The sequence below is a fragment of the Melanerpes formicivorus genome, unplaced genomic scaffold (genome assembly GCF_026170545.1).
Source record: "Melanerpes formicivorus ecotype bairdi unplaced genomic scaffold, bMelFor1.0.p_v2 SCAF_432, whole genome shotgun sequence".
NCBI lineage: Eukaryota > Metazoa > Chordata > Aves > Piciformes > Picidae > Melanerpes > Melanerpes formicivorus.
The window spans coordinates 118,047-143,339 of NW_027142784.1; the positions used below are offsets into that span (position 1 = coordinate 118,047).

At 66.9% G+C, this 25,293-nt stretch overlaps 1 protein-coding gene across 1 annotated transcript; it reads right to left on the reverse strand.

Moving 5' to 3' along the window:
* Positions 1-48: 48 nt before the first annotated feature.
* On the reverse strand, positions 49-24,323 carry SMARCD2 (SWI/SNF related, matrix associated, actin dependent regulator of chromatin, subfamily d, member 2). The gene is made up of 13 exons (XM_068170582.1): positions 24,109-24,323; positions 14,098-14,282; positions 10,332-10,374; positions 9,131-9,253; positions 8,077-8,196; positions 7,839-7,934; positions 5,453-5,554; positions 4,447-4,608; positions 3,907-4,004; positions 2,993-3,128; positions 2,580-2,702; positions 2,385-2,486; positions 49-1,760 (listed from the first exon to the last, which is right to left on the reverse strand). Exons 1-13 carry the CDS (start codon positions 24,268-24,270, stop codon positions 1,707-1,709), a joined length of 1,506 nt encoding a protein of 501 aa, XP_068026683.1. The 5' UTR covers positions 24,271-24,323; the 3' UTR covers positions 49-1,706.
* Positions 24,324-25,293: the final 970 nt, after the last annotated feature.

Here is a 25,293-nt window from a genome sequence, read left to right on the forward strand (position 1 = left end):
TGGGCTGCCAGCCTCCAGCACACACACACAGAGACCCCCAGGCCCAGAGGCTGCTGCTAACTGGTTTTATTAGAAAAGATCCAAAATAAGACCCAAACCAGACCCCCCCCAGTAATAAATGGTTACACAAGAGGCAGAGCAGGGAGCAGGCACCCCTGAGCCAGACCCCCCCCTCCCCAGGAACATGTAAACACCCCCCCCCCACCCACCCATCCATCCCTGTGGCTCCTCTGCCTGTGCCCCCAACCCTCCCCCCCCCGAGCTGGGAGGAGCCTGGGGGCAGCAGGGAGGGTGGGCAGCAGGGTTAAGGCACTTCAGTGGGGCTGGCCCCTCAGCCCCAGCTCCCCACGCCCCCCCCCCCCCCCCAAAGGAAAAAGCATCTCCAGTTCTCTTGGTGCCCACTGCCTGCCAGAGCCCTGCCGACCCTGCTGTGCCCACGGGCTCTTTGAGTGGGGGGGGAGGGGGGCAGAGCTACTTCCTCTTCACCCCCCTGAGACCTCGGGAGGAGTCACTCAGTACAGGAAAGGGGGGGGGGGGAAGGGGCAGAGCTACCTCTTCACCCCCCCTGAGACCTCGGGAGGAGTCACTCAGTACAGCAAAGAGCAGGAAAGAGGGCGGGGGGGGGGGGAGGAGGAGGGAGGGAGGGAGAGGGCTGGGGGGAGGGTGTGGAATAATTACCTGATTGTCAAAAATCAACCCTAAATAAACAGCCCCAACCCTTGGGGAGGTGCAAAAAAGTACTCAAACCCCCTACCCCCACCGCCCCCCCCCCCCCCGCAGCCCCCCATCCCCCACCCCCCAAAAAACCCCAAACCACCCAAAGCTGAGCCTGGGCCCAGCCAGCCCTGAGGGGGAGGGACACCACCGCACCCCTGCATAGATGGGAGGCAACTCTTAATTCATCAGCTACAAACCTGCCCCCCACCCCCCCCCCGGTACAAAAAGGCCCTGGGGGGGAGTGTGGGGAGGGGGGGGGTTGGGGTTTATGTCTTTTTTTCAGGTGGGTTTTTGTTTGTTTGTTTGTTTTTCTCCCTACAAAAAGCTGGTCACGAAAAATAGTGCAAAAGGAACAGGACCCTCGGACCCCCCCCGGCTGGGGGCCTCCCCCCCCGGGGGGCTGGCGTCTGGAATGGCAAAAGCGCTTTGGTTGAAGAGAGAGAGAGGGGAAAAGGAAGGGGCAGGGCTGGGGGCTGGGCTGGGGGCTGGGCCTGCCTGGGGGGGCTCAGAGAGAGGCCTGGCAGCAGTTCCCGGGCGGCTTTTTCCCCTCCCCCCCCCCCCCCCCCCCGTCCCTGCAGCAGCTCCAGAGGAGGGGTAGGGGGGCTGGGGGGGTTTGTTTTGGCCAGATCCGGGGAGCAAGCAGGAGCTGGGGGGAGGTGCTGAGCCTTCAGTGCTGCAGAAGCAAGGCGGGGGGGGGGAGGGGGGAATTAATGCAGCAGAGGGGGCTGGGGGTGCAACCTGGGCGCGGGGGGGGGAGCCTCTGCTGTTGCTCTGCCTGCGGGTGGAGCGGTCCCGGCCGAGGGGAGCCCGGAGTGGGGGCAGGAGGTGAGGGTTAGAAGTGGCTCTGAATCCCTCCAGGCACGTAGGGCTTTGTGCAAGTGCTGTGTTTGATTCCAGTCAGAGGTGCCCCGGGGCTGGGCCGTGGGGACAGGGGAGGAGGGAGGGGGGGGAGGGAGGGAGGCAGGCAGCGCCGCGCCCCCGCCCGCCCCTTAGGTGAGGCGGATCCCCAGCACTTGTTCCAGTTCCTGCCGGCGCTGCTGGACCTGCGGCAGAGCAGGGAGCTCAGGGCCGGGAGAGGAGAGGAGAGGAGAGGAGGGCACGGGGCGAGGAAGGAGGGGAGAGGAAAGGAGGAGGGCACTTGTGGGAGGGAGGGAAGGAGGGGAGAGGAAAGGAGGAGGGCACTCGGGGGAGGGAGAGGAGAGGAAAGGAAAGGAGGAGAGCACTCGGGGGAGGGAGAGGAGAGGAAAGGAAAGGAGGAGGGCACTTGGGGGAGGGAGAGGAGAGGAAAGGAAAGGAGGAGGGCACTTGGGGGAGGGAGAGGAGAGGAAAGGAAAGGAGGAGGGCACTTGGGGGAGGGAGAGGAGAGGAAAGGAAAGGAGGAGGGCACTTGGGGGAGGGAGAGGAGAGGAAAGGAAAGGAGGAGGGCACTTGGGGGAGGGAGAGGAGAGGAAAGGAGGAGGGCACTCGGGGGAGGGAGAGGAGAGGAAAGGAGGAGGGCACTCGGGGGAGGGAGGGAAGGAGGGGAGAGGAAAGGAGGAGGGCACTCAGGGGAGGGGTGAGGAGAAGAGAGGAGGGCACTGGGGGGAGGGAAGAAGGGGAGAGGAGAAGGGCTGCCCCAGGGCCCCCCTGCTGCCATCCCCACCCCCCCAGGCTGGCACAGGGCTCACCTTGGCAAAGATGTGTCTGCCCACAGCCTCCTGCGCCCAGGGCTGCTGGTAGAACTCGGCTCGCCGCTCCTCCTCGGGGTTGCCGATCACATCTGTGATGATCTGAGCAGGACACAGCAGGGGTGAGCAGGAGGCCTGGACCTCCCCCCCCTGCCCAGCCCAGCCCTTCTCACTGCCCACCCCCCCGGGGGGCACCTTGAGGTCCCTCCTTTGGGATTTGATCCACTCCTGGATGAAGTCCTGGGGGTTGTTGCTGAAGCTCAGCATGAAGTCTCGCTGCGTCTTCAGCTGGTTGATGGACTCGATGGTCTCGTGGATCTGGGCAGGGGGAGAGGCACAGAGGGGCTGAAGGGACCCTCCCAGAGCAGCCTGCCCAAGCCCCCTGCAGGCAGCAGGGACGCCTCCAACGGCAGCAGCTTGCTCAGGGCTACACCCAGCCTGGCCTTGAGTGTCTCCAGGGCTGGGGCCCCAACCACCTCCCGGGGCAGCCCTCCCTGTGCAGAGCACGAGGGCTGGCAGGCAGCTCTGTCCCCCCGCTCGGGGACACGAGTGCCACCAAGGTGCCCCCAGCCTCGAAGTGCCACCCTGCTGCCCCCTCCCCCTCACACCTTGGCATCCAGGGAAGCAATCTCCTGCTGGTTGGTGGTGGAAGCCAGGAAGTTGCTCATCTGAGCCTTCAGGGGATCGTCCACCTCCACATCGATGTCGTAGCAGGCTGTCTTCTTCTGGTCGTTGGGGTCCACGCTGCGAGGGGATGAGGGATGGGTGGGGGGCGGCCTCAGCCCCCACCCCCCCTGCAGGTGTGGATCAGCTCCCCCAGGAGCGCCCTCTGCTGGCTGCCCCCAGGAGCCCCCAGAGTAACTCTGGCCAATTCTGCACAGACTCACAGCAGGGTGGGGGCTGGAGGGGAGCTCCAGAGACCATGGGGTGCAAACCCCCTGCCAGAGCAGGGGCAGCTAGGGCAGGCTGCACCCAGGAGAGGGCTGAAGGTCTCCACAGAAGGAGACTCCACAACCTCTCTGGGCAGCCTGCCCCAGGGCTCAGCACCCTCACATCAGTGAAGTTTCTCCTCCTGCTCAGATGCAGCCTCCTGGGGTCCAGTTGTGCTCATTGCCCCTTGCCCTGTCCCTGGGCCTCACTGAGCAGAGCCTGGCCCCAGCCTCTTGCCCCCCAGCCTTTAGCTCTTGCTGAGCATTGCTCAGCTCCCCTCTGGGGCTGCTCTTCTGCAGGCTCTCAGCCCCAGGGCTCTCAGCCTTTGCTCCTCACAGAGCTGCTCCAGGCCCCTCAGCAGCTCTGCAGCCTGCCCTGGACTCTCTCCAGCAGTTCTCTGTCTCTTGAACTGGGCAGCCCAGAACTGGACCCAGGAGTCCAGACGTGGAGTCCTGACATCTCCCTTGCCCTGCTGGCCACACTCCTCACCTGCCAAGTGCCTTGGGCTGCAGAGCTGCAGGTCCTGTCCTCCTGGGGAGGAACCCACCCCCTGCAGCCCCCCTGCAGCGCCCAGCAGAGCCTGCAGCCCTACCTGATGGTGTGGTTGATGATGATGGGGTCTGGGTGCTGCAGCAGCCCTGCCAGCTTCATGGGGATCTCGGAGAAGCGCATCCGGACGCAGTTGAAGATCTGGAGGGGCAGAGCAGGGCCTCAGCTGGCCAGGGAGGGGCAGAGCAGGGCCGGGGGAGCCGGCAGGGAAGGGGCAGAGCAGGGCCTGGGGAGCCGGCAGGGGAGGGGCAGAGCAGGGCCTGGGGAGCCGGCAGGGGAGGGGCAGAGCAGGGCATGGGGAGCCGGCAGGGGAGGGGCAGAGCAGGGCATGGGGAGCCGGCAGGGGAGGAGCAGAGCAGGGCCTGGGGAGCCCGCAGGGGAGGGCTGGAGCAGGGCTCTGGAGCCGGCTGGGGAGGTCCTCCTCCCAGCCAGCAGAGAAAGGGCCAGGTGGAAGCAGAGGGCATCCCCCAGCCCTGGTCTGTGCATGGCAAGCCAGAGCCTGGGCAAGGGGCAGCAGCTGAGGCTGGGCAGGCTCCCGCCGGCCTTGCTGCCCACCCGGGGCAGGGGGCCTGGCAGGGCGGACCTGGCGGAAGTAGCGGTTGCAGTTGATGTACTCCTTCTCGTGGCTGTCCTGCAGCTTGTTGTGCTTGATGTAGAGCCAGAGAGCCTGCATGATGCTGGCACGGGTCTGGGTGTGCACCCCCAGCAGGCGTGCCAGCCGCGGGTCCAGCTTGTACTGCGGGGGCTGGGGGCACAGGGAGAGGAGAGCAGCGCCCCCCACGGGCTGCTGTCACCGCGGGCTCCGGGCCTGCAGCTCCCAGTGCCCGCAGCTCCCTGTGCCCCACTGCACAGAGCTCCCAGTGCTCCCTGTGCCCGCAGCTCCCAGTGCCCACAGCACCCTGTGCCCCAATGCAGAGCTCCCAGTGCTCCCTGTGCCCGCAGCTCCCAGTGCCCGCAGCTCCCTGTGCCCCACTGCACAGAGCTCCCAGTGCTCCCTGTGCCCACAGCTCCCAGTGCCCACAGCTCCCTGTGCCCCACTGCACAGAGCTCCCAGTGCTCCCTCTGCCCACAGCACCCTGTGCCCACAGCTCCCTGTGTCCCCCTGCCCAGTGCTCCCAGTGCTCACAGCACCCTGTACCCAGAGCTCCCAGTGCCCCACTGTCCAGAGCTGCCACTGCCCACAGCACCCTGTGCCCACAGCTCCCAGTGCCCCACTGCACAGATCTCCCAGTGCTCCCAGTGCCCAGTGCCCCCTGTGCCCACAGCTCCCTGTGTCCCACTGCCCAGTGCTCCCAGTACTCACAACACCCTGTGCTCCAGTGCCCACAGCACCCTGTGCTCCAGTGCCCAGAGCTGCCAATGCCCACAGCACCTTGTGCCCACAGCACCCTGTGCTCCCAGTGCCCAGAGCCCCCAGTGCCCGCAGCTCCCAGAGCCCCCTGTGCCCCATCCCTAGAGCCCTCTGTGCCCCCTCCCTATGGCCCCAAGCTGCTGACCCAAGGCCCTGCCCCAGCCCAGGGGCCTGGGCCCCACCTCGGGGCCATGCTGGAGGGAGGGCAGAGCAGGGCAGGGGCAGGGGCAGCACCCACCTGGTGGTCCAGCATGAGCAGCAGGGTGCACTTCACATTGACGTCCCCAGGACGCTTCACTTGGAAGCCATCAGTCTCCTGGGTCGTGGGCAGCCGGTGCCACTGCGAGGCAGCAGGGGGCAGCACTCAGCAACCCCCCCAGTGCCACTGCGAGGCAGCAGGGGGCAGCACTCAGCAACCCCCCAGTGCCACTGCGAGGCAGCAGGGGGCAGCACTCAGCAACCCCCCAGTGCCACTGCGAGGCAGCAGGGGGCAGCACTCAGCAACCCCCCAGTGCCACTGCGAGGCAGCAGGGGGCAGCACTCAGCCCTCCCCCCGGTGCCACTGCGAGGCAGCAGGGGGCAGCACTCAGCAACCCCCCAGTGCCACTGCGCGGCAGCAGGGGGCAGCACTCAGCCCTCCCCCCGGTGCCATGGGAAGCCACTTGCCAGCCTGCTGCCTGCAGCCAGGCCCTGAGCAGGGCTCCAGCAGAGGCAGACAGCTTGGATACCCCCCCGGGAGTCCTGATCCCGGTGGGCTTCAGGTGAGAGCCCACCCAGAGGCTCACAGGGTGTGAGGGGGTGGAAGGGAGCTCTGGAGAGCTTCCAGTCCAACCCCCTGCCAGAGCAGGAGCAGAGAATCCAGCCCAGGTCCCACAGGAGCACATCCAGGCAGGGCTGGGAAGGCTCCAGAGCAGGAGACTCCACAACCTCTCTGGGCAGCCTGCTCCAGGCCTCTGGGAGCCTCTCAGTGCAGAAGTTCCTCCTCATGCTGAGCTGCAACCTCCTGTGCTGCAGTTTCCATCCATTGCCCCTTGGCCTATCCCAGGGCACAGTGAGCAGAGCCTGGCCCTGTCCCCTCCCTCCTGCCCCCCAGCCCTCAGCTAGGATGGAGCAGGAAGGCTCAGGGACAGACACACAGCACTGAGACAGTGCCTGGGGCTGGTGGGAAGCTGGACCCCTGCCTAGTCTCCCCCTGGCTGAGCTCCTGCTTTGCAGGCTGCTGGGCTCACCAGGCTCTCAAAGCAGAACCCTCCTGCCCTGCCTGTGCCTGCAAAGGCCTCAGAGAGGCCCAGGCTGCAGAACACATTCCCTGAGGCTGGTAACAGCCAAACACTTGACCAAAATGCTGAGCTTGAGGTGCTGCTGCCCAGAGGGGCTGGGAGCCTGCCTGGGCTCAGCCCTGAGGCCAGGGGTCCTGGATCATGGGGTCATGGAAATGTTTTGCTTGGCAAAGAGCTCCAAGACCATCCAGGCCAAGCCTTACCCCAGCCCTGCCAGGGCACCCCCAGCCCCTGGCCCTCAGCACCACATCTCCAGGGCTCTGAAACCCCTCCAGGCCTGGGGACTCCACCACTGCCCTGGGCAGCCTGGGCCAGGCCTTGGCAACCCTTTTGGAGGGGAAATTGTTCCTCATGGCCAACCTGAACCTTCTCTGAGGCAACTTGAGGCCACTTCCTCTTGTCCTGTTTGGTCTCTGGGAGCAGAGCCCAACCTCCCCCCAGCTCCAGCCTCCCCTCAGGGAGCTGCAGAAAGCAATGAGGTCTCCCCTCAGCCTCTTCTTCTCCAGGCTGAACACCCCCAGCTCCCTCAGCTGCTCCTCCCCAGCCCTGCTCTCCAGACCCTTCCCCAGCTTGGTTGCCCTGCTCTGGCCCTGCTCCAGCCTCTCAATGTCCTGCTGGGAGTGAGTGGCTCAAAACTGAGCCTAGGAGGCGAGGTGTGGCCTCCCCAGCACCCACTGCACACCTGAGGTGTGAGGGGCTGGGAGCCCAGTGGGCATCAGAGCTGTCCCTGTGGCCACCAGCCAGGGCCAGGGGAGAAAACACAGCTGTGAAGATGAGCATGGCAACAGGGCAGTGAGGTCCCACAAGATGGGGCTGGAGCCAGCTCCCAGCACCCAAAGGCCTTGGCTCAGGCTCCTTCTGCAGCAGGGCAGGGCTGGGGAGCAGAGCACCCCCAGGGTACCCAGCAGGAGCATGTCCCCATCCCCCCCTGGGCTGAGGGCTCTGCCCAGCCTGCCTGGGGCAGGAAGCCAGCCTGCAGCAGGGCCTGGAGCCAGCCTGCAGCAGGGCCTGGAGCCAGCCTGCCTGGGGCAGGAAGCCAGCCTGCAGCAGGGCCTGGAGCCAGCCTGCCTGGGGCAGGAAGCCAGCCTGCAGCAGGGCCTGGAGCCAGCCTGCCTGGGGCAGGAAGCCAGCCTGCAGCAGGGCCTGGAGCCAGCCTGCCTGGGGCAGGAAGCCAGCCTGCAGCAGGGCCTGGAGCCAGCCTGCAGCAGGGCCTGGAGCCAGCCTGCCTGGGGCAGGAAGCCAGCCTGCAGCAGGGCCTGGAGCCAGCCTGCAGCAGGGCCTGGAGCCAGCCTGCAGCAGGGCCTGGAGCCAGCCTGCAGCAGGGCCTGGAGCCCCCCAGCTCACCTCCACCAGGTGGTTGTCTGGCCCATAGAGCTCCTTGTCCAGCTCGATCACCAGGCTCTTGAAGAAGGAGGAGAACTTCCTCTTCTGCTTGCTGGGCTGCGGAGCAGAGCGGGAGAGGCCTGGCCTGGCACCCCCAGCCACGGAGACCCCCACCCAAAGAGCAGCTGCAGCCAGCAGCAGGCTCCCTGCAGCCTGGCCAGGCCCCCAGCAGCAGACCCCTCCCCACCCGGGGCCTTACGTCCTCCAGCAGCTTGCCCTCCACACGCAGCTCCCAGGAGGCCACACGCTCCCCACCCTCCCCCTCCTCCTTGGCTGGGGTGAAGGTGTTGGAGATGTAGATCCTCAGCTTCCTCTTTTGCTGTGGGGTGGCAGAACAGGGAGGGAGGGAGGGAGGGATGTGGGGAGTCAGGAGGCTGCTGCCCTGGGGGCACCTAGCAGAGGGCCAATGCCGCCTGGGGGACACCCCGGGGACACCCAGCAGAGAGTCACTGCTGCCCGGGGGACACCCAGGGGACACTCAGCAGAGGCCACTGCTGCCTGTGGGACACCCAGGAGAAAGTCACTGCTGCCTGGGGACACCCAGGGGACACCCAGGAGAGAGTCACTGCTGCCTGGGGACACCCAGGGGACACCCAGGAGAGGCCACTGCTGCCTGGGGACACCCAGGGGACACCCAGGAGAGGCCACTGCTGCCTGGGGGACACCCAGGGGACACCCAGCAGAGGCCACTGCTGCCTGGGGGACACCCAGGAGAAAGTCACTGCTGCCTGGGGACACCCAGGGGACACCCAGGAGAGAGTCACTGCTGCCTGGGGACACCCAGGGGACACCCAGGAGAGGCCACTGCTGCCTGGGGGACACCCAGGGGACACCCAGCAGAGGCCACTGCTGCCTGGGGACACCCAGGGGACACCCAGGGGACACCCAGCAGACAGCCAGCAGAGGGCATCCCCCGCCCCCAGCCCCGCCCCCGCGCCCCCTCGCCCTGCCCCCCCCCGCTCCCAGCCCTGTCCCCCCCGCTCCCAGCCCTGTCCCCGCCCCTTCCAGCCCTGGCCCCGCCCCCCCCGCCCTGGCCCCCGCCCCCCCCCGCCCCCCAGTCCTGTCCCCGCCCCTCCCAGCCCTGCCCCCCCCGCGCCCCCAGCCCTGTCCCCGCCCCCCGGCCCTGACCCCGCCCCCCCAGTCCTGCCCCCTCCCCCCAGTCCTGTCCCCGCTCCCCCGCCCTGCCCCCCGGCATTCCCCAGCTCTGGCCCCGCCCCCCAGCCCTGGCCCCGCCCCCCGCCCCGCCCCCGCACCGTCAGCGGCTTCTTGATGGCCTCCTGGATCTCCATGCGCTTGCGGGCGATGGTCTGGTCCAGCTTGCGCTCGAAGGCCAGCAGGTCCATGTAGGCCTGCGACTCGGGCACCAGCTCCCGGATCTGCCGCCAGGGGGGAGCCGAGGCTGCTCCGGGCTGGCAGGCAGCTCCCAGACCCCCAGTGCCAGCCCCTGACAGGCCCTGCCACAGCCTCTCCCCAGCACAGGCTGCTCAGGGTCTCATCCAGCCTGGCCCTGCACACCCCCAGGCAGGGCACAGCCACAGCCTCCTGGGCAGCCTGTGCCAGCCTCTCCCCACCCCCCACTCTCAACAATTCCTTCCTCCTCTCCACTCTCAGCCTCTCCTCTCCCAGCTCCAAGCCATTGTTCCTCAGCCTGTCCCTCCCAGCCCTTGTCCCAAGTCCCTCCCCAGCTCTCCTGGAGCCCCTCCAGGCACTGCAAGGCTGCTCTGAGGCCTCCCTGGAGCATCCTCCAGGCTGAACTCTCCCGGCCTGGCCCCCCAGGGGAGGTTCTGCAGCCCTCTGCTCATCTTTGAGGCCTCCTCTGGAGCCTCTCCAGCAGCTCCAGGTCCTCCTTGTGCTGGGGTCCCAGAGCTGGAGGCAGTGCTGCAGGTGGGGGCTGAGCAGAGCAGAGGGCAGAATCCTCTCCACATCAGGGCCCTGCCTGCTGGGATGGGGCTGAATCCCCCTCCCCAGTGCCTGCAGCCCTCCTGGTGCAGGGCTGAGGCACCAAGGAGTCCCCAGGGGATGGGACCAGCACCAGTTCCTCACTTTGAACAGAGGCCAAGCCCTGCAGAGCTGTCTCCAGACCACATCCTCAGGCTGGAGCTGTCACAGTGCCCTGCAGCCTGCCAGGTGCCACAGGGCTGACCACCCAACCCTGGACTGTCAAGAGGAACCCTCAGGAGAGGCTTGGGGTCCTCCTGGGGTCTCAACCCTCAAGCATCTGCTGCTCCTTGCTTGCCCCAGGTCCCCCCAGTGCCCAGCTCAAGCCTCTCCCACACCCAGAGGCAGAGACAGAAAAGGTTTTAGGTCAGTTGGGGTTGGAGGAGAAATGCCCAGGGGGCAGACTGCAGCTCACTGACATCCTCCTCCTCCTCCTCACCCTGGCTGCCCTGGCAAGGCAGCACAGATCCAGCTCCCTCCTCCAGCTGCTCCCCATGCCCCAAGCTGGCAACTCACCCTCTGGGGCAGGACCTTGTCAGCCATCTTCCTCCTCTTCACCCTGCAGAAAGCAGAGGCAAAACCCAAGTCAAGGGAACAGACTCAGGGAATGCTTTGGGCTGGAAGGGACCTGCAGAGCTCACCCAGCCCAGCCCCCTGCAGCCCCCAGGGACAGCCCCAGCCAGGGCAGGCTGCTCACAGCCCCAACCAACCTCCCCTGCACTGCTGCCAGGCATGGGGCAGCTCCCAGCTCTCTGGGCAGCCTGGGCCAGGCTCTCCCCACCCTCAGGGCCAAACATTTCTCCTTCTCTCCACTCTCAAGCTCCCTCTTGCCCTTTCCAACCCTCCCCCCTTGGCCTGTCCCATCAGGCCCTGCTCAAAGCTCTGTCCCCAGCTCTCTGCTGGGCCCTTGAAGCACTGCAAGGCCACCAGAAGCTCTCCCTGGAGCCTCCTCCTCTGCAGGCTGCCCAAGGCCAACTCTCTCAGCCTGGCTCCCAGCAGAGGGCTTCCAGCCCTGCCAGCACTGCTGTGGCCTCCTCTGGCCCTGCTCCCCCAGCTCCCTGAAGCAGAGGAGGCTCAGGGGAGACCTTCTTGCTCTCTCCAACTCCCTGCAGGGAGGTTGGAGCCAGCTGGGGGTTGGTCTCTTCTGCCAGGCAAGCAGCAGCAGAACAAGAGGACACAGTCTCAAGCTGTGCCAGGGGAGGTTCAGGCTGGAGGTGAGGAGAAAGTTCTTCCCAGCCAGAGAGATTGGCCACTGGGATGTGCTGCCCAGGGAGGTGGTGGAGTCCCCATCCCTGGAGGTGTTCAGGAGGAGACTTGCTGGGGTGCTTGGTGCCATGGGTTAGTTGATTAGGTGGTGTTGGATTGGTTGATAGGTTGGACCTGATGATCTTGAAGGTCTCTTCCAACCTGGTCTGGTCTATCCTATCCTATCCCATCCTACCCTACCCTATCTCACCTCATGCTGGCTGCCTGGCTCCAAGGGAAAGGCTCCTCCTGGCCTGCTGTGCAGAGAGGAGCTGGGGCAGAGCCCAGCAGGCCCAGGGCAGTCCCTGCCCCTTGGCAGCTCTGAAGCAGCAGGGCAGATGTGGCTCTCAGTGCTGCCAGCCCCAGGTGCCCAAGGTGCAGAGCCTGCCCCATGGCTGCCCCAGCACAGGGCAGGGTGGGAGGGCAGCCCTGGCTAAGAGGTGGGGCAGAGCACCCAGAGCCACAGAGTCCTTCCAGCTCCTCCAGGCCAGCCCTGAGCCCAGCACTGCCTCAGGGCACCACCAACCCCTGGCCCTCAGCACCACATCCACGGCTCTGAAACCCCTCCCAGCCATGGGGACTCCCCCACTGCCCTGAGCAGCCTGGGCCAGGCCTTGGCAACCCTTCTGGGGAAGGAATTGTTCCTCATGGCCAACCTGAACCTCCCCTGGGGCAGCCTGGGGCTGTTTCCTCTTGTCCTGTTGCTTGTTCCTTGGGAGCAGAGCCCAACCCCCCCCTGGCTCCAGCCTCCTCTCAGGGAGCTGCAGAGAGCACTGAGGTCTCCCTCAGCCTCCTCCCCTCCAGGCTGAACACCCCCAGCTCCCTCAGCTGCTCCTCCCCAGACCCTTCCCCAGCTTGGTTCCCTTCTCTGGCCCAGCTCCAGCCTCTCAGTGCCCTGGAAGTGTGGGGGGAACCAAAACTGCCCCCCAACCCCTACTGCTCTGGCTCCCCTCCTCAAGGGGAACAGGCAGACCTCTGGGGTGCCCTTGCCACACTAAACACCTCCTGCCCTGCAGGGCTTGGCCAGCCCAGGAGCAGCTGGGCCCCTGCTGATCCCTTGATCCACAGCAGGCAGCAGCAGAGCCTGGAGTGGAGCTGCAGCCTGAGCTGGCTGCTGCTGCCCTGCCTGGGGGCAGGCTGCCCCTTGTCCTTAATCCCCAGCTCCCTCTGGAGCACCAAGGGCTGAGCACTCACTCTGCAGGGGCTGGGATGGCCTCTGGAGCTACCATGGAGCCAGCTGAGCTCTCAGCCTCCAGCCAAGCCACAGCCAGGGCAGGGAATGGGACCTGAGTGTGCAGCAGGACCGAGGGACCCTGCCCTGGGCAGCAGCCTGCAGGACTCAAGGAGCCCTCCCAGAGAACAGCAGCAGAGGGAAGGGATCAGCAGTGCTGTGAACAGCAGGGAGCTGCTGGCAGGCCTGTGAGGACATCAGCCCCAGCAGACAGCCTGAGCAAGGCCACAGCCCTGGGGCTCAGCTCCACACTCTGCCCCCTCTGTCCTCTGCTCCCACCCATGGCTGTGGCAGCACAAAGCCCTGGGAGGAGGGGAAAGACCCCAAGATATCCTGGGGAGCCTTCAGAAGAGTGTGGCCAGCAGGCCAAGGGAGAGCCTCCTGCCCCCCTGCCCCAGGGAGGCCACAGCTGGAGGCCTGGGTCCAGCTCAAGAGGCAACTACCAGAGAGAGCCCAGGGGAGGCTGCAGGGCTGCTGAGGGGCCTGGAGCAGCTCTGGGAGCAGCAAAGGCTGAGAGCTCTGGGGCTGAGAGCCTGGAGGAGAGCAGCCCCAGAGGGGAGCTGAGCAATGCTCAGCAAGAGCTAAAGGCTGGGGGGCAAGAGGCTGGGGCCAGGCTCTGCTCAGTGAGGCCCAGGGACAGGGCAAGGGGCAGGGGGCACAAAGTGGCACCCAGGAGGTTCCATCTGAGCAGGAGGAGAAAGTTGTTTGGTGTGAGGGTGCTGGAGGCCTGGAGCAGGCTGCCCAGAGAGGCTGTGGAGCCTCCTCTGGAGAGCTTCCAACCCCCCCTGGGCAAGCTGCTGTGGGTGCCCTGCTTGGGCTGGGGGATGTCTGGAGAGCCCTCCCAGCACCCCCACACCTCTGGCAAGCAGCAGCAGTGCTGCAGTGAGGCTGTGCAGTGGCTGGCTGGAGGGAAGCTGTGAGCCCAGTGCTGCCTCACCCCATCCCTGCCCTCCTCCTCCTCACAACCCAGCCCAGCCCTGAGCTCTGGCAGGTTTCCCACTGCCCGTGGTGCCAGGCTGCAGGCAGAGCATGCTGGCTCCAGCCCTGCTGCTGGCAGCTTGCCCCTCTGCAGCAGGGCAGGGGGTGGGGAGCTGGAACCCAGGGGGTCAAACTGCATCCAGCTCTGGAGCCTCTGTGCCAGGAAGGAGCTGGAGGGGCTGGAAGGTGTCCAGAGCAGGGCCAGGAGGAGGAGCAGAGGGCTGGAGCTGCTCTGCTGTGAGCACAGCCTGAGGGAGTTGGGGTTGTGCAGGCTGGAGAGGAGAAGGCTCCCAGGAGACCTCCTTGTGGCCTTCCAGGCTCTGCAGGGGGCTCCAGGAAAGCTGGGGAGGGACTTTGGAGGGTGTCAGGGAGGGATAGGGGTCTGGGACACCTCTGAGGGGGGCAGGAATCAGGCCTGGGCCAGGGGGCCAGCAATGGGCACTGGCAGCCCAGAAGGCCAAGGGCAGCTCAGCTGCCCTTGGCCTTCTGGGCTGCCAGTGCCCATTGCCAGAGGTGGAGGTAGAGGCTCCTGCCCCTCTGCTCTGGGCTGTCAGGGAGGGATGGAGCAGAACTAGAAGTGGGGAGATTGAGATTGGCTGTGAGGAAGAAGTTGTTGCCCAGGAGGGTGGTGAGAGCCTGGCAGAGGCTGCCCAGGGAGGTGGTGGAAGCCTCCTGCCTGGAGGTGTTTGCAGCCAGGCTGGAGGTGGCTGTGAGCAGCCTGCTGTGGTGTGAGGTGTCCCTGGGCATGGCAGGGGGTTGGAGCTGGCTGAGCCTTGGGGTCCCTTCCCTGCCAGCTCTGGGGCTCTGTGGTTTGAGCTGGTTCCTTACCCTCTCCTCTGGGCAGCCATGGGTGGCTGTGCCTGGGGGGTCAGCAGGCGCTTCCTGAAGGGGTCCATCATGGCCTGTGGCAGCCCAGGCCTCAGGGGGGAGGCTGCTCCATAGGGAGGGGCTCCTGGGGGTCCCACCTGCAGCCCAGCCATGGGCAGGCGGCCGCCCGGCGGCATCCCGGGGCGCTGGGGAGGAGAGAGGAGAGAGGAGAGGAGAGAGGAGAGCTCAGCACTGCCTGCAGAAGACTTCTCACCTCCTGCTCCCTCCCCAGGGACAGGCTGCAGCCTGCTCTGAGGGGAGGGGAAGGGGGGAGATGGGAGGGGAGGGGAGGGGAGGGCAGGGAGAGCAGCAGCCCTGCTGCTGGGGCAGGCAGCAGGCACCGAGCAGCCTGGGGCTGGCAGCAGGCAGGGAGCTGAGGCCCAGGCAGCCCTGCAGCAGCAGCAGGCAGGGAGCTGAGGCCCAGGCAGCCCTGCAGCAGCAGGCAGGGAGCTGCAGCAGCAGGCAGGGAGCTGCAGCAGCAGGCAGGGAGCTGCAGCAGCAGGCAGGGAGCTGCAGCAGCAGGCAGGGAGCTGCAGCAGCAGGCAGGGAGCTGCAGCAGCAGCAGGCAGGGAGCTGCAGCAGCAGCAGGCAGGGAGCTGCAGCAGCAGCAGGCAGGGAGCTGCAGCAGCAGCAGGCAGGGAGCTGCTGCAGCAGCAGGCAGGGAGCTGCTGCAGCAGCAGGCAGGGAGCTGCTGCAGCAGCAGGCAGGGAGCTGCTGCCAGGAGGGTCACTGCCTGCAGGCCAGCAGGGCTGTGCTGGCAGCTCCTCCCTGGGGGCTGGCACAGGCCCTGCCCAGAGGGGCTGGGGGCTGGCAGCAGGAAGGAAGCTGAGCTGCTCCTGGACACACAGGGGGGCAGCAGCTCAGCCCTGCCAGCCACCAGCTCCCCCACTTGCCCCTCCAGGCACCCCCCTCTGAGCCACAACCCAATGCCCAACCACTCTGGCAAGTGCCCTCCCTGCCCCCTGCAGCAGGGCAGCCCCCACACTGCTGGCTGACAGGAGACCACCCTGGTGCAGCCCACACAGCCTCCTGGGGCCCTCACCACCGCCCCCAGCACCCCCCAGCACCCCCCAGCCCACCCCCCCGAGCTGCAGCCTGCCCCCTTGGTGCCCTGAGCCAACAGCCTCCCAGGATGCCTCCAGTCAGCTCCTTGCTGCCAGGCTGGGAGAGCCACCCAGCCAGCAGAGCAACACTTCCCCTCTGCCTCAGGCTCCCCAGCGTGCCAGGACACCCCCACAGCTCCCCTCCCACCAGCCTGCCAGGGCATGAGGCTGTGCCTGGGCAGAGGAGAGCTGAGGGAGGCTCCTGGGGGCGGCAGGGAGGCCACAGCAGGGGCTGGGGGCAAAGCAGGGGCTGGGGGCAAAGCAGGGGCTGGGGGCAAAGCAGGGGCTGGGGGCAAAGCAGGGGCTGGGGGCAAAGCAGGGGCTGGGGGCAAAGCAGGGGCTGGGGGCAAAGCAGGGGCTGGGGGCAAAGCAGGGGCTGGGGGCAAAGCAGGGGCTGGGGGCAAAGCAGGGGCTGGGGGCAAAGCAGGGGCTGGGGGCAAAGCAGGGGCTGGGGGCAAAGCAGGGGCTGGGGGCAAAGCAGGGGCTGGGGGCAAAGCAGGGGCTGGGGGCAAAGCAGGGGCTGGGGGCAAAGCAGGGGCTGGGGGCAAAGCAGGGGCTGGGGGCAAAGCAGGGGCTGGGGGCAAAGCAGGGGCTGGGGGCAAAGCAGGGGCTGGGGGCAAAGCAGGGGCTGGGGGCAAAGCAGGGGCTGGGGGCAAAGCAGGGGCTGGGGGCAAAGCAGGGGCTGGGGGCAAAGCAGGGGCTGGGGGCAAAGCAGGGGCTGGGGGCAAAGCAGGGGCTGGGGGCAAAGCAGGGGCTGGGGGCAAAGCAGGGGCTGGGGGCAAAGCAGGGGCTGGGGGCAAAGCAGGGGCTGGGGGCAAAGCAGGGGCTGGGGGCAAAGCAGGGGCTGGGGGCAAAGCAGGGGCTGGGGGCAAAGCAGGGGCTGGGGGCAAAGCAGGGGCTGGGGGCAAAGCAGGGGCTGGGGGCAAAGCAGGGGCTGGGGGCAAAGCAGGGGCTGGGGGCAAAGCAGGGGCTGGGGGCAAAGCAGGGGCTGGGGGCAAAGCAGGGGCTGGGGGCAAAGCAGGGGCTGGGGGCAAAGCAGGGGCTGGGGGCAAAGCAGGGGCTGGGGGCAAAGCAGGGGCTGGGGGCAAAGCACCCCCACCCCCCCAGCAGAGCTGCTAAACACCAAGCCCAGAGCCTGAGTCACTCTCAGGGCCCCAGAAAGGTTGGGGAGCCCCAGAGCACCCCAAGTGCCCTGCCAGGGGGGGAAAACCTGGAGCCAGCAGGCTGAGAACCAACCCAGCCCCAGCCCAGCCCCAGCCCTGCCCTGCCCCAGCCCTGCCCCTGCCCTAGCTCTGCCCCTGCCCTAGCTCTGCCCCTGCCCTAGCTCTGCCCCTGCCCTAGCTCTGCCCCTGCCCTAGCTCTGCTCCAGTTCTGCCCCTGCCCTGCCCCAGCCCTGCCCCAGCTCTGCTCCAGCTCTGCCCCTGCCCTGCCCTGCCCCTGCCCTGCCCCAGCCCTGCCCCTGCCCTGCTCCAGCTCTGCCCCTGCTCTGCCCCAGCCCTACCCCAGCTCCACCTCTGCTCAGCCTTCCTCTGAAGCAGCACACCCAGGGCCTGGCCTCACTCAGGAGCCCTTGCCCCAGGGCAGGAGCCTCTCTCTTCCTCCTAACCACCCCCAGATGTTTCTCTCCCTTTGATGGTGCTGAACATCTGCACAGCCCCCGGGGCTGAGCCGGGGCCAGGGCCAGCAGCACCTCTGCTCCTGCCAGCAGGCACAGGGCAGGCCCCCAGCTCCCCCCCTGCTCCCCCCCCAGCCCTGCTCCGTGGCAGGCTGGGAGGAGAGGCAGCAGGGGAGATTGAGGCTGGAGGGGAGGAGGAAGTTCTTCCCCATGAGAGTGGTGAAGCCCTGCAATGGGTTGTGCAGGGAGGTGGTTGAGGCCCCAGCCCTGGAGGTGTTTGCAGCCAGGCTGGCTGAGGCTCTGGCCAGGCTGATCTAGTGTGGGGTGTCCCTGCCCATGGCAGGGGGTTGGGACTGGCTGATCCTTGTGGTCCCTTCCCAAAGCCTTCTGAGAGCATCCAGGCCAGCATCAGCCCAATCCCCCCCCCCGCCATGGCCACCAAACCACAGCCCCCAGGGCCATGGCCACAGGTTGCCTGAACCCCTCCAGCCATGGGGGCTCCACCACCTCCCTGGGCCAGGCCCTGACCACTCCTGCAGCACAGAAATTGTTCCTCATCTGCAGCCTGACCCTCCCCTGGCACCACTTCAGGCCAGCTCCTCTCCCCCTGTCACCTGCTCCTGGGGAGCAGAGACCAACCCCCCCAGCTTGCTTGGGCTGGCAGACCCCAGGGCCCTGAGCACCTCCTGCCCTTCAGCCAGGGCTGCTCTCAGCACCACCCCCATGCCCCCTGAGCTCCGCCTGACCTCCCTCTGCCCCTCCACAGGGCACAGTTCTGATCTCTCCTGGAAATCAGGGACCTGGAGGCTGGCTGAGAGAGCCTCTGAGAGCTCCCCAGCAGCCACAGCACCTCGTGGAAGGTCTCTGTGGAGTCCCTCTGCCCTTCAGAGCAGAAGGGAAGCCTTGGCTGCAGGAGAGAGGAGAGACCTCAGCCAGCAGGGAGAGGCTCAGTGCAAGCATGAGCAGAGCTGTCATACTTCAGACTCCCCCACAAACATCTGAGAGCCATCAGCCACAGCTAAGCTGCTGGGGGAGCGAGTTCCAGCCCATCAGGGCCCCGGGTTTGATCACTTGGACAAGCAGGAAAGGGAAGGCAGATTCCTCCACATGGGCTCCCCCCCTCCTCCCCCTTCAGTTCACCCTCAGGATCTGCAAACTGCTGCTGGAGAAAAGCCTCTCAGCAAAGCAGGGCCAGGCTCTGCCTGGTGTTCAAGCAGCAGCTGCCTGCCTGTGCTGAGGGCCAGGGCACCCTCAGCTCCCCAGAGCTCCCCCAGGGGTGGCACAGCCCCGGAGCAGCCCCAGCAGGGTGAGCCCTGCTTCCAGCCCCCTTGGGCAGCCCTGCAAAGGAGCAGGATGCAGGAGGCCTTAAGCTCAGGAAATTGTGTTAGCCCAGCTCCAGGCACAGCAGCCTTCCCCAGCTCCTTCCTGTCCCTCTGCCTGCCCAGCCCTCCTCACCCGGGGCACTGCTGCTGCCTGGGTGCCTGCTGCTGCTGCCTGGGTGCCTGCAGGGCGCTGCCTGGGCGCCTGCTGCTGCCTGGGTGCCTGCTGCTGCTGCCTGGGTGCCTGCAGGGCGCTGCCTGGGTGCCGGCTGGGCGCTGCCTGGGACCCCGCTGGGCGCTGCCTCAGCCTCCCCTTTCCCTGCCGGGGGGGGACAAAGGGCAAAGCTTGCAAGCTCAGCTCCGAGGAAGAAGCTTGGCCCCGGGCCAGCCTTCCCCACAGCCAGGGAGCAGAGCTGCTTGGCCAGGGGACAGCAAACAGCCTGGGGCTGCGGGCTGCCAGCGCCGGGGGGCTGCGGCCCAGAGGTTCATCCCAGGTCAGCACACAGCCCGCTGGAGGCTGGGGAGAGCCCTGCCCAGAGGCGGCCCCAGCTCAGTCCATCGCAGGAACCTCCCTGCCTGCCAGAGGCTCCTTCTGGAGGAAGGGCAGGGCAGGAATGGGAGGCTGGAGGCAGAAAGCAGGGGAGCGATCAATCCCGGCGGGGCTGGAGAGCCAGCTCCAAGCGAAGCAGCGCCTCAGAAGGCAGCTCCAGAGCCTCTCCTCAGCTGCCCTCCAGGGCTGCAGCTCTCCCCTGCACCTCCCTGGCGTGGGGGAAAGGCTCTTCCCAACCCATCCAGCTCCATCCAGCACGGCCCAGCCCAGCTCTGCACACCCCAAGGGCCAGGCAGCAGGAGCCGAGTCCTGTCCTCGCCCGGGGCGCTGGGAGCAGAGCCCTGGACCGGGGCCAGGCAAGGAGAGAGCTCTTCCTGCAAGCTCCTCCCCGTGTGTCCCAACTGCAGGGCTTCCCAGCAGGAGCAGCAAGCTCTGCTCAAGCAGGGCTCTTCCTGCAAGCTCCTCCCCGTGTGTCCCAACTGCAGGGCTTCCCAGCAGGAGCAGCAAGCTCTGCTCAAGCAGGGCTGGAGCTCCACGCCAGGCTGCTCTCCAGGACAGCTTAGCTCAGCCCAGAGCTTCACACGGGCCAGCCTCCCCGCAGCACACCCCAAAATGCTGCCCCCCCCCCCCCCACTTTGTTCTTATCTATGATCAAACCCCTCTTGGGAGGGGGCCAGGGGAGAGCCTGGGGTGGAGATCTCCATCTGAGAGGCTGCTGCCAGCGAGCAGCCACCGCACGCTGCGAGCTCTCCGGCGCTGCCCTGCTCATGGGAGCCCCCAGCCTGCCCCAGCACAGCTGCTCAGGCCTGGCAGCTCCACCATGCCTAGGGACAGGAGGGGCTCCAGGAGTCAGCTGGCTTCTCAGCCAAGAGCTGTGGATGAGGAAGTGGCAAATCAAAGGGAGAGAGGGGAAGCGGCAGGCAGAGGCAGGCAGCAGGCTCAGGACGCGCTGCAGAGGCTTCAGGCACCGGGCTGGGCCCAGGCAAACCTGCCCTGCTGTGGCCTCCCAGCTGCAGAGCTTACAGGGCAGGGAGAGGGAAGCTCACAGCATTCCAATCCCCACAGGCACCAGCAGGAGCAAGGAACAAAGGTGTTGGGTCCCCACTGGGAAGAGGAAGCCCAGGCAGAAGCAGCCAGGCAGAGCAGAGGTAGGAGCCTGGCACAGAGCTCCGCTGGAGGAGGACGGAGTGAGGGACTCCAGCAGCAGGCTCTGGAGGGGGTGTGCACATGGAGTCCACTGCCACACTTCCCCAGGAGGAACAAAGAGTGCTGTGGCCTCTGCTGCTGCCTCCCTGCCTGCTGCTCGGCGGGGCCGGCGCTCATCTGCTTTGTATCACCACTGAAATTAACTCAAGGCTCAGGCTGTGATGAAACCTGCCTTGGAAACCATCTCCCTCGGGAAGGGAGGAGTGACCCAGCCCCAGCAGCCTTACAGCTTTCTCTGCAGCCTCCTGGTGCTGCTCCAGCCCTGGCTGATGGGTTCCAGGCCCCCTCCAAGCCCCTCCTCAGCAGCAGGGCTCTGCTCCCAAGGAGCCTAGGGGGGGGCACACCACCCCCTCCTCCCCAACACGTCCAGGCCACCTCAGCTTTCACCTGGCCCCAAATCAGCAGCAGCCTTCCCCAGCTCCTCCAGCCCAGCTGCCTGCAGGGCTTCCTCCACCAAGCATAACTCTGCTTCCCTTCACACTGCTGCCTGCCCTGGGAGGGGAGCACCAAGCTGAGGCTGATCCCCAGGGCCAGGAGCCCATCCTGCCCTGCAGAAACCAAGCTCCCTCTCACCAGCAAGTGTCAGGGGAACCCTTCCCACAGGGCACCTGACAAATGCTGCTTTTTGCTACCTCCCTGCTCCAGGGGGGCATCACCAGGGGGTTACTTTGAGGCTGCAGCACCACTTGGCTCACTCCCATCCCCAGCAGGCAGAGCCAGGCCTGATCCCTGCCACAGCATCAACCCAAATACCCCGGGGGGGAGGGGAGGGGAGGGGAGGGGAAAACCCTCTCCTGAGCCCCAAACTAGCACCTGGATAAACAGAAGAAAGTCTCTTTCTTGCTGAATTTCCATCTGGCAGCACAGCCTGGGGGCTGGGGCTCAGCCTTGGCATCCCTGCTGCCACCAGCACAGGCACTGGGCTGGGAGCTGTGCCTGCAGATCCATCCCCCAGCAGCCCAGCAGCTCGCCTGGGCCACCCTCCTCCCTGAAACAAACCTTCCCCTTCCTGCTCCAGGCACAGCCCCAGCCCCTCTGGCTGCTCTGCACACATCAGCTCCCAAAAGGAACCCCCAGGGGGAGGCATCCAGTTGAACCCCCAGAGCCACAGGGGTCAGAAGGGACCTCTGGACATGGAGTCCCAACCCCCTTGCCCAGGCAGGCTCACCCAGAGGAGGCCACTCAGGAGCACATCCAGGTGGCCTGGCAATGGCTCCAGAAATGAAGGCTCCATCCCCCTGAAAGCTCCTCCTCAAGTTTAGATGGAGCTTCTTTGTGCCCCCTGCCCTTTGTCCTGCCTGGCCCCATGCTCCTGACACCCACCCTGGAGGGTGGGTGATGAGATCCCCCCCCCAGGCTGCTCTCCTCCAGCCTAAAAAGCCCAAACTCCCTCAGTCCTCGCTCACCACAGAGATGTTCCAAGGCTCTTAGCATCTTCGAGGCCTTTTTCTGTCCCCTCTCCACCATGTCCCTGTCCTTCCTGACCCGGACACAGCACTCCAGACTCCCTGCCTCAGCCACCCCAGCAGGAGGTCCAAAGGCCAACATATGTTGAATAATCCTGTGATTAAGGAGCCCCTAAGCACTCACTGGGGTGGAAGAGGCCTCCTGTGTCCCCTGCTGCTCAGGGAAGCTCTTCAGTAAGCCAGGGCAGAACAGAGCAGCCCTCGGGGTACAGCCGGGGTGGCAAGGGGGAGGGGAGGAGCTGCTTCCCCCAGGCTGGGGATTGCAATACCAAAGGCAGACCCTTGTGGAGCAGCTCCCCACCCTCTGGAGCAGCTCCCCACCCCTCCCAGGTGAGCCCTGGGGCTCCCCCGGCCCGGCCAGCTCCTGCTCTGCCTTCCCAGGGCCAGGCACGGAGGGGACCATCACCCTCCCAACACCTGCAGCAGCAGGGGCCACAGGCAACACCAAGCATATGTCAGGCTGTTTACCCGCAGCAGCCAGGGGCTCCCAGCAGGCTGCAGCTGCCCAGCCGGGTTTTGCAACCTGCAAGGTCAGGGGCAAACGATCGGGAGGCTGCTCGGCCCCAGGCGAGCTGCCATCGACCAGAGCCCGGAGCAGCCCTGCCGGCCCCAGGCGAGCTGCCATCGGCCGGAGCCCGGAGCAGCCCTGCCGGCCCCAGGCGAGCTGCCATCGACCAGAGCCCGGAGCAGCCCTGCCGGCCCCAGGCGAGCTGCCATCGGCCGGAGCCCGGAGCAGCCCTGCCGGCCCCAGGCGAGCTGCCATCGGCCGGAGCCCGGAGCAGCCCTGCCGGCCCCAGGCGAGCTGCCATCGACCAGAGCCCGGAGCAGCCCTGCCGGCCCCAGGCGAGCTGCCATCGGCCGGAGCCCGGAGCAGCCCTGCCGGCCCCAGGCGAGCTGCCATCGGCCGGAGCAGCCCTGCCGGCCCCAGGCGAGCTGCCATCGGCCGGAGCTCGGAGCAGCCCTGCCGGCCCCAGGCGAGCTGCCATCGGCCGGAGCAGCCCTGCCGGCCCCAGGCGAGCTGCCATCGGCCGGAGCAGCCCTGCCGGCCCCAGGCGAGCTGCCATCGGCCGGAGCAGCCCTGCCGGCCCCAGGCGAGCTGCCATCGGCCGGAGCAGCCCTGCCGGCCCCAGGCGAGCTGCCATCGGCCGGAGCCCGGAGCAGCCCTGCCGGCCCCAGGCGAGCTGCCATCGGCCGGAGCTCGGAGCAGCCCTGCCGGCCCCAGGCGAGCTGCCATCGGCCGGAGCCCGGAGCAGCCCTGCCGGCCCGGCTCAGCTTTCAGCACCCAGCCCGGTGCCTGCCCGAAAGGCTGCAGAAGGGGCCACATTCTTCCCTCCTCTCGCTCCTAACAAAGCTTCCAAGCTGGGAACTCCCGCGGGGTGATGGAGCTCAGAGAGTTCAGGGCTTGGCAGAATGGGTTGGGTTGGAAGGGACCTTCAAGATCACCCAGTTCCAAGCCCCCTGCCATGGGCAGGGACACCTCCCACACCAGAGAGGCTGCTCAGGGCCTCATCCAGCCTGGCCTTGGACACCTCCAGGCAGGGGACAGCCACAGCCTCCCTGGGCAGCCTGTGCCAGAGCCTCCCCAGCCTCACTCTCAAGAATTTCTTCCTCCCCTCCAGCCTCCATCTCCCCTCTCCCAGCTCAAAGCCGCTGCCCCTCGCCCTGTCGCCACAAGCCCTCCTCAGCAGTCCCTTCCCGGTTTTAGTTGATGCAGACAAGGCAGCAGCTCGGGAGAAGGCGAGCAGCAGGGCACACGTTGCACAACCAGGCTCCTCCATTTCAAACCTGCCCGGACAGCCCTGCCTTGCACCCAAAACCCGAGCAGCCAAGGCCACCCCCCCGCACCCCGCAGGCGCGCTCCCAGCGGCCGCAAGCACGAAGGGGAGCTGGAAACTTAGGTGGGAGCCGGAGCAGACTTCTTGGGAGCGAGGTTGAGGCTGGGAAAGGAGCGATGGCTGGGAGCTTTCGGCAGGCAGAGCCACTGCACCCTCGGCACCAGCCAGTCCCTGCTCTCCCGGCCCGCCCCTGGAGCATCTCCCCGGGGTCAGGCACCCAGCGCGGCCAGGAGCGAGCAGCCCCAGGCAGCGCCGCGCTACGGCAAATGGCTGCAGAGCAGGACCCAGGCGCTCGGCCTCCGCCGGCCCCCGGCCCGGGCTCCCTCCACGCCCGGCCCCCGGCCCGGGCTCCCTCCACGCCCGGCCCCCGGCCCGGGCTCCCTCCACGCCCGGCCCCCGGCCCGGGCTCCCTCCACGCCCGGCCCCCGGCCCGGGCTCCCTCCACGGCCGGCCCCCGGCCCGGGCTCCCTCCACGCCCGGCCCCCGGCGACAGCGGCTCCCGCCGCCGAGCCCCGCTCGGTGATGCTGCTCTAACTTTCAGCGGGTGTTCCTGGGGTTCAGTTAGGGGGGGTGGGGGGAAGGGAGAGCAGGGCAAGGGGGAGCGCGGGCACGGAGCCCAACCCCACGGGGCCGGGGAACGGCAGCAGCCGGGGCCGCAGCCGGGGGGGCCGGCCGAGGCCGCGCTCCCGGGGCCAGAGGCCGGTTCCGCTAGGCCCGGTAGGCCCTGGCCCGGCCCCGAGCCGCAGCGAAAGCCCCGGCGGACGACCCGGCACTCTCCCCCCAAACCCGTCCCAGCCCGGGGCGTGCGCCGAGGGGGCCTCCCCGACCCCCTCCCCACCTCGCAGCGATCCCCACCCCCCAGCCCCAGCCCGCCTCACCTGGTACTGCGCGACGGCGGGGCCCATGGGGCGGTAGCCCGGGGCGGCAGCGGCCGCCGGGGCCGGGCTGGGGCCCCGCAGCATGGCGGGGCCGGGCCCCGGGGGCGGCGGGGCGGCGGAGGGGGGCAGCGGGCTGAGCGGGAAGGCTCCGCGGCCAGCCATGGCGGGGGGGCCCCGGCCGCGCTGTTTACGCGGAAGCGGCGGCGGCGGAGACGGGGGCAGCGCGCGCGGGGCTGGCCACGCCCCCGGGACAGCCCCGCCCGCCGCCGCGGCACCGCCCACCGCCGCAGGCACCGCCCCCTCCCCCGCACCGCGCCGCCTGCCGGAGGCCCAGCCAGCGTCGCCGGCTGCGAGCGAGAGCGGCTGGAGGCACGCAGGCGTGCGAGCCTGCGGGAGCGGGACTGAGTGTGCCAGCGGGTGTGTGAGCGAGAGTGAACGGAAGAGCATGAATGTGATACAATGAGTGTGTGTGTGTGTGAGCGAGAGTGAACGGAAGAGCATGAGTGTGATACACTGAGTGTGTGAGTGTGTGTGAGTGAGAGTGAATGGAAGAGCATGAGTGTGATACAGTGAGTGTGTGAGTGTGTGTGTGAGTGAGAGTGAATGGAAGAGCATGAGTGTGATACACTGAGTGTGTGAGTGTGTGTGAGTGAGAGTGAATGGAAGAGCATGAGTGTGATACAGTGAGTGTGTGAGTGTGTGTGTGAGTGAGAGTGAACGGAAGAGCATGAGTGTGATACACTGAGTGTGTGAGTGTGTGTGAGTGAGAGTGAATGGAAGAGCATGAGTGTGATACAGTGAGTGTGTGAGTGTGTGTGTGAGTGAGAGTGAATGGAAGAGCATGAGTGTGATACAGTGAGTGTGTGAGTGTGTGTGTGAGTGAGAGTGAATGGAAGAGCATGAGTGTGATACACTGAGTGTGTGAGTGTGTGTGAGTGAGAGTGAATGGAAGAGCATGAGTGTGATACAGTGAGTGTGTGAGTGTGTGTGTGAGTGAGAGTGAACGGAAGAGCATGAGTGTGATACAGTGAGTGTGTGAGTGTGTGTGTGAGTGAGAGTGAACGGAAGAGCATGAGTGTGATACACTGAGTGTGTGAGTGTATGTGTGAGTGAGAGTGAACGGAAGAGCATGAGTGTGATACAGTGAGTGTGTGAGTGTGTGTGAGTGAGAGTGAATGGAAGAGC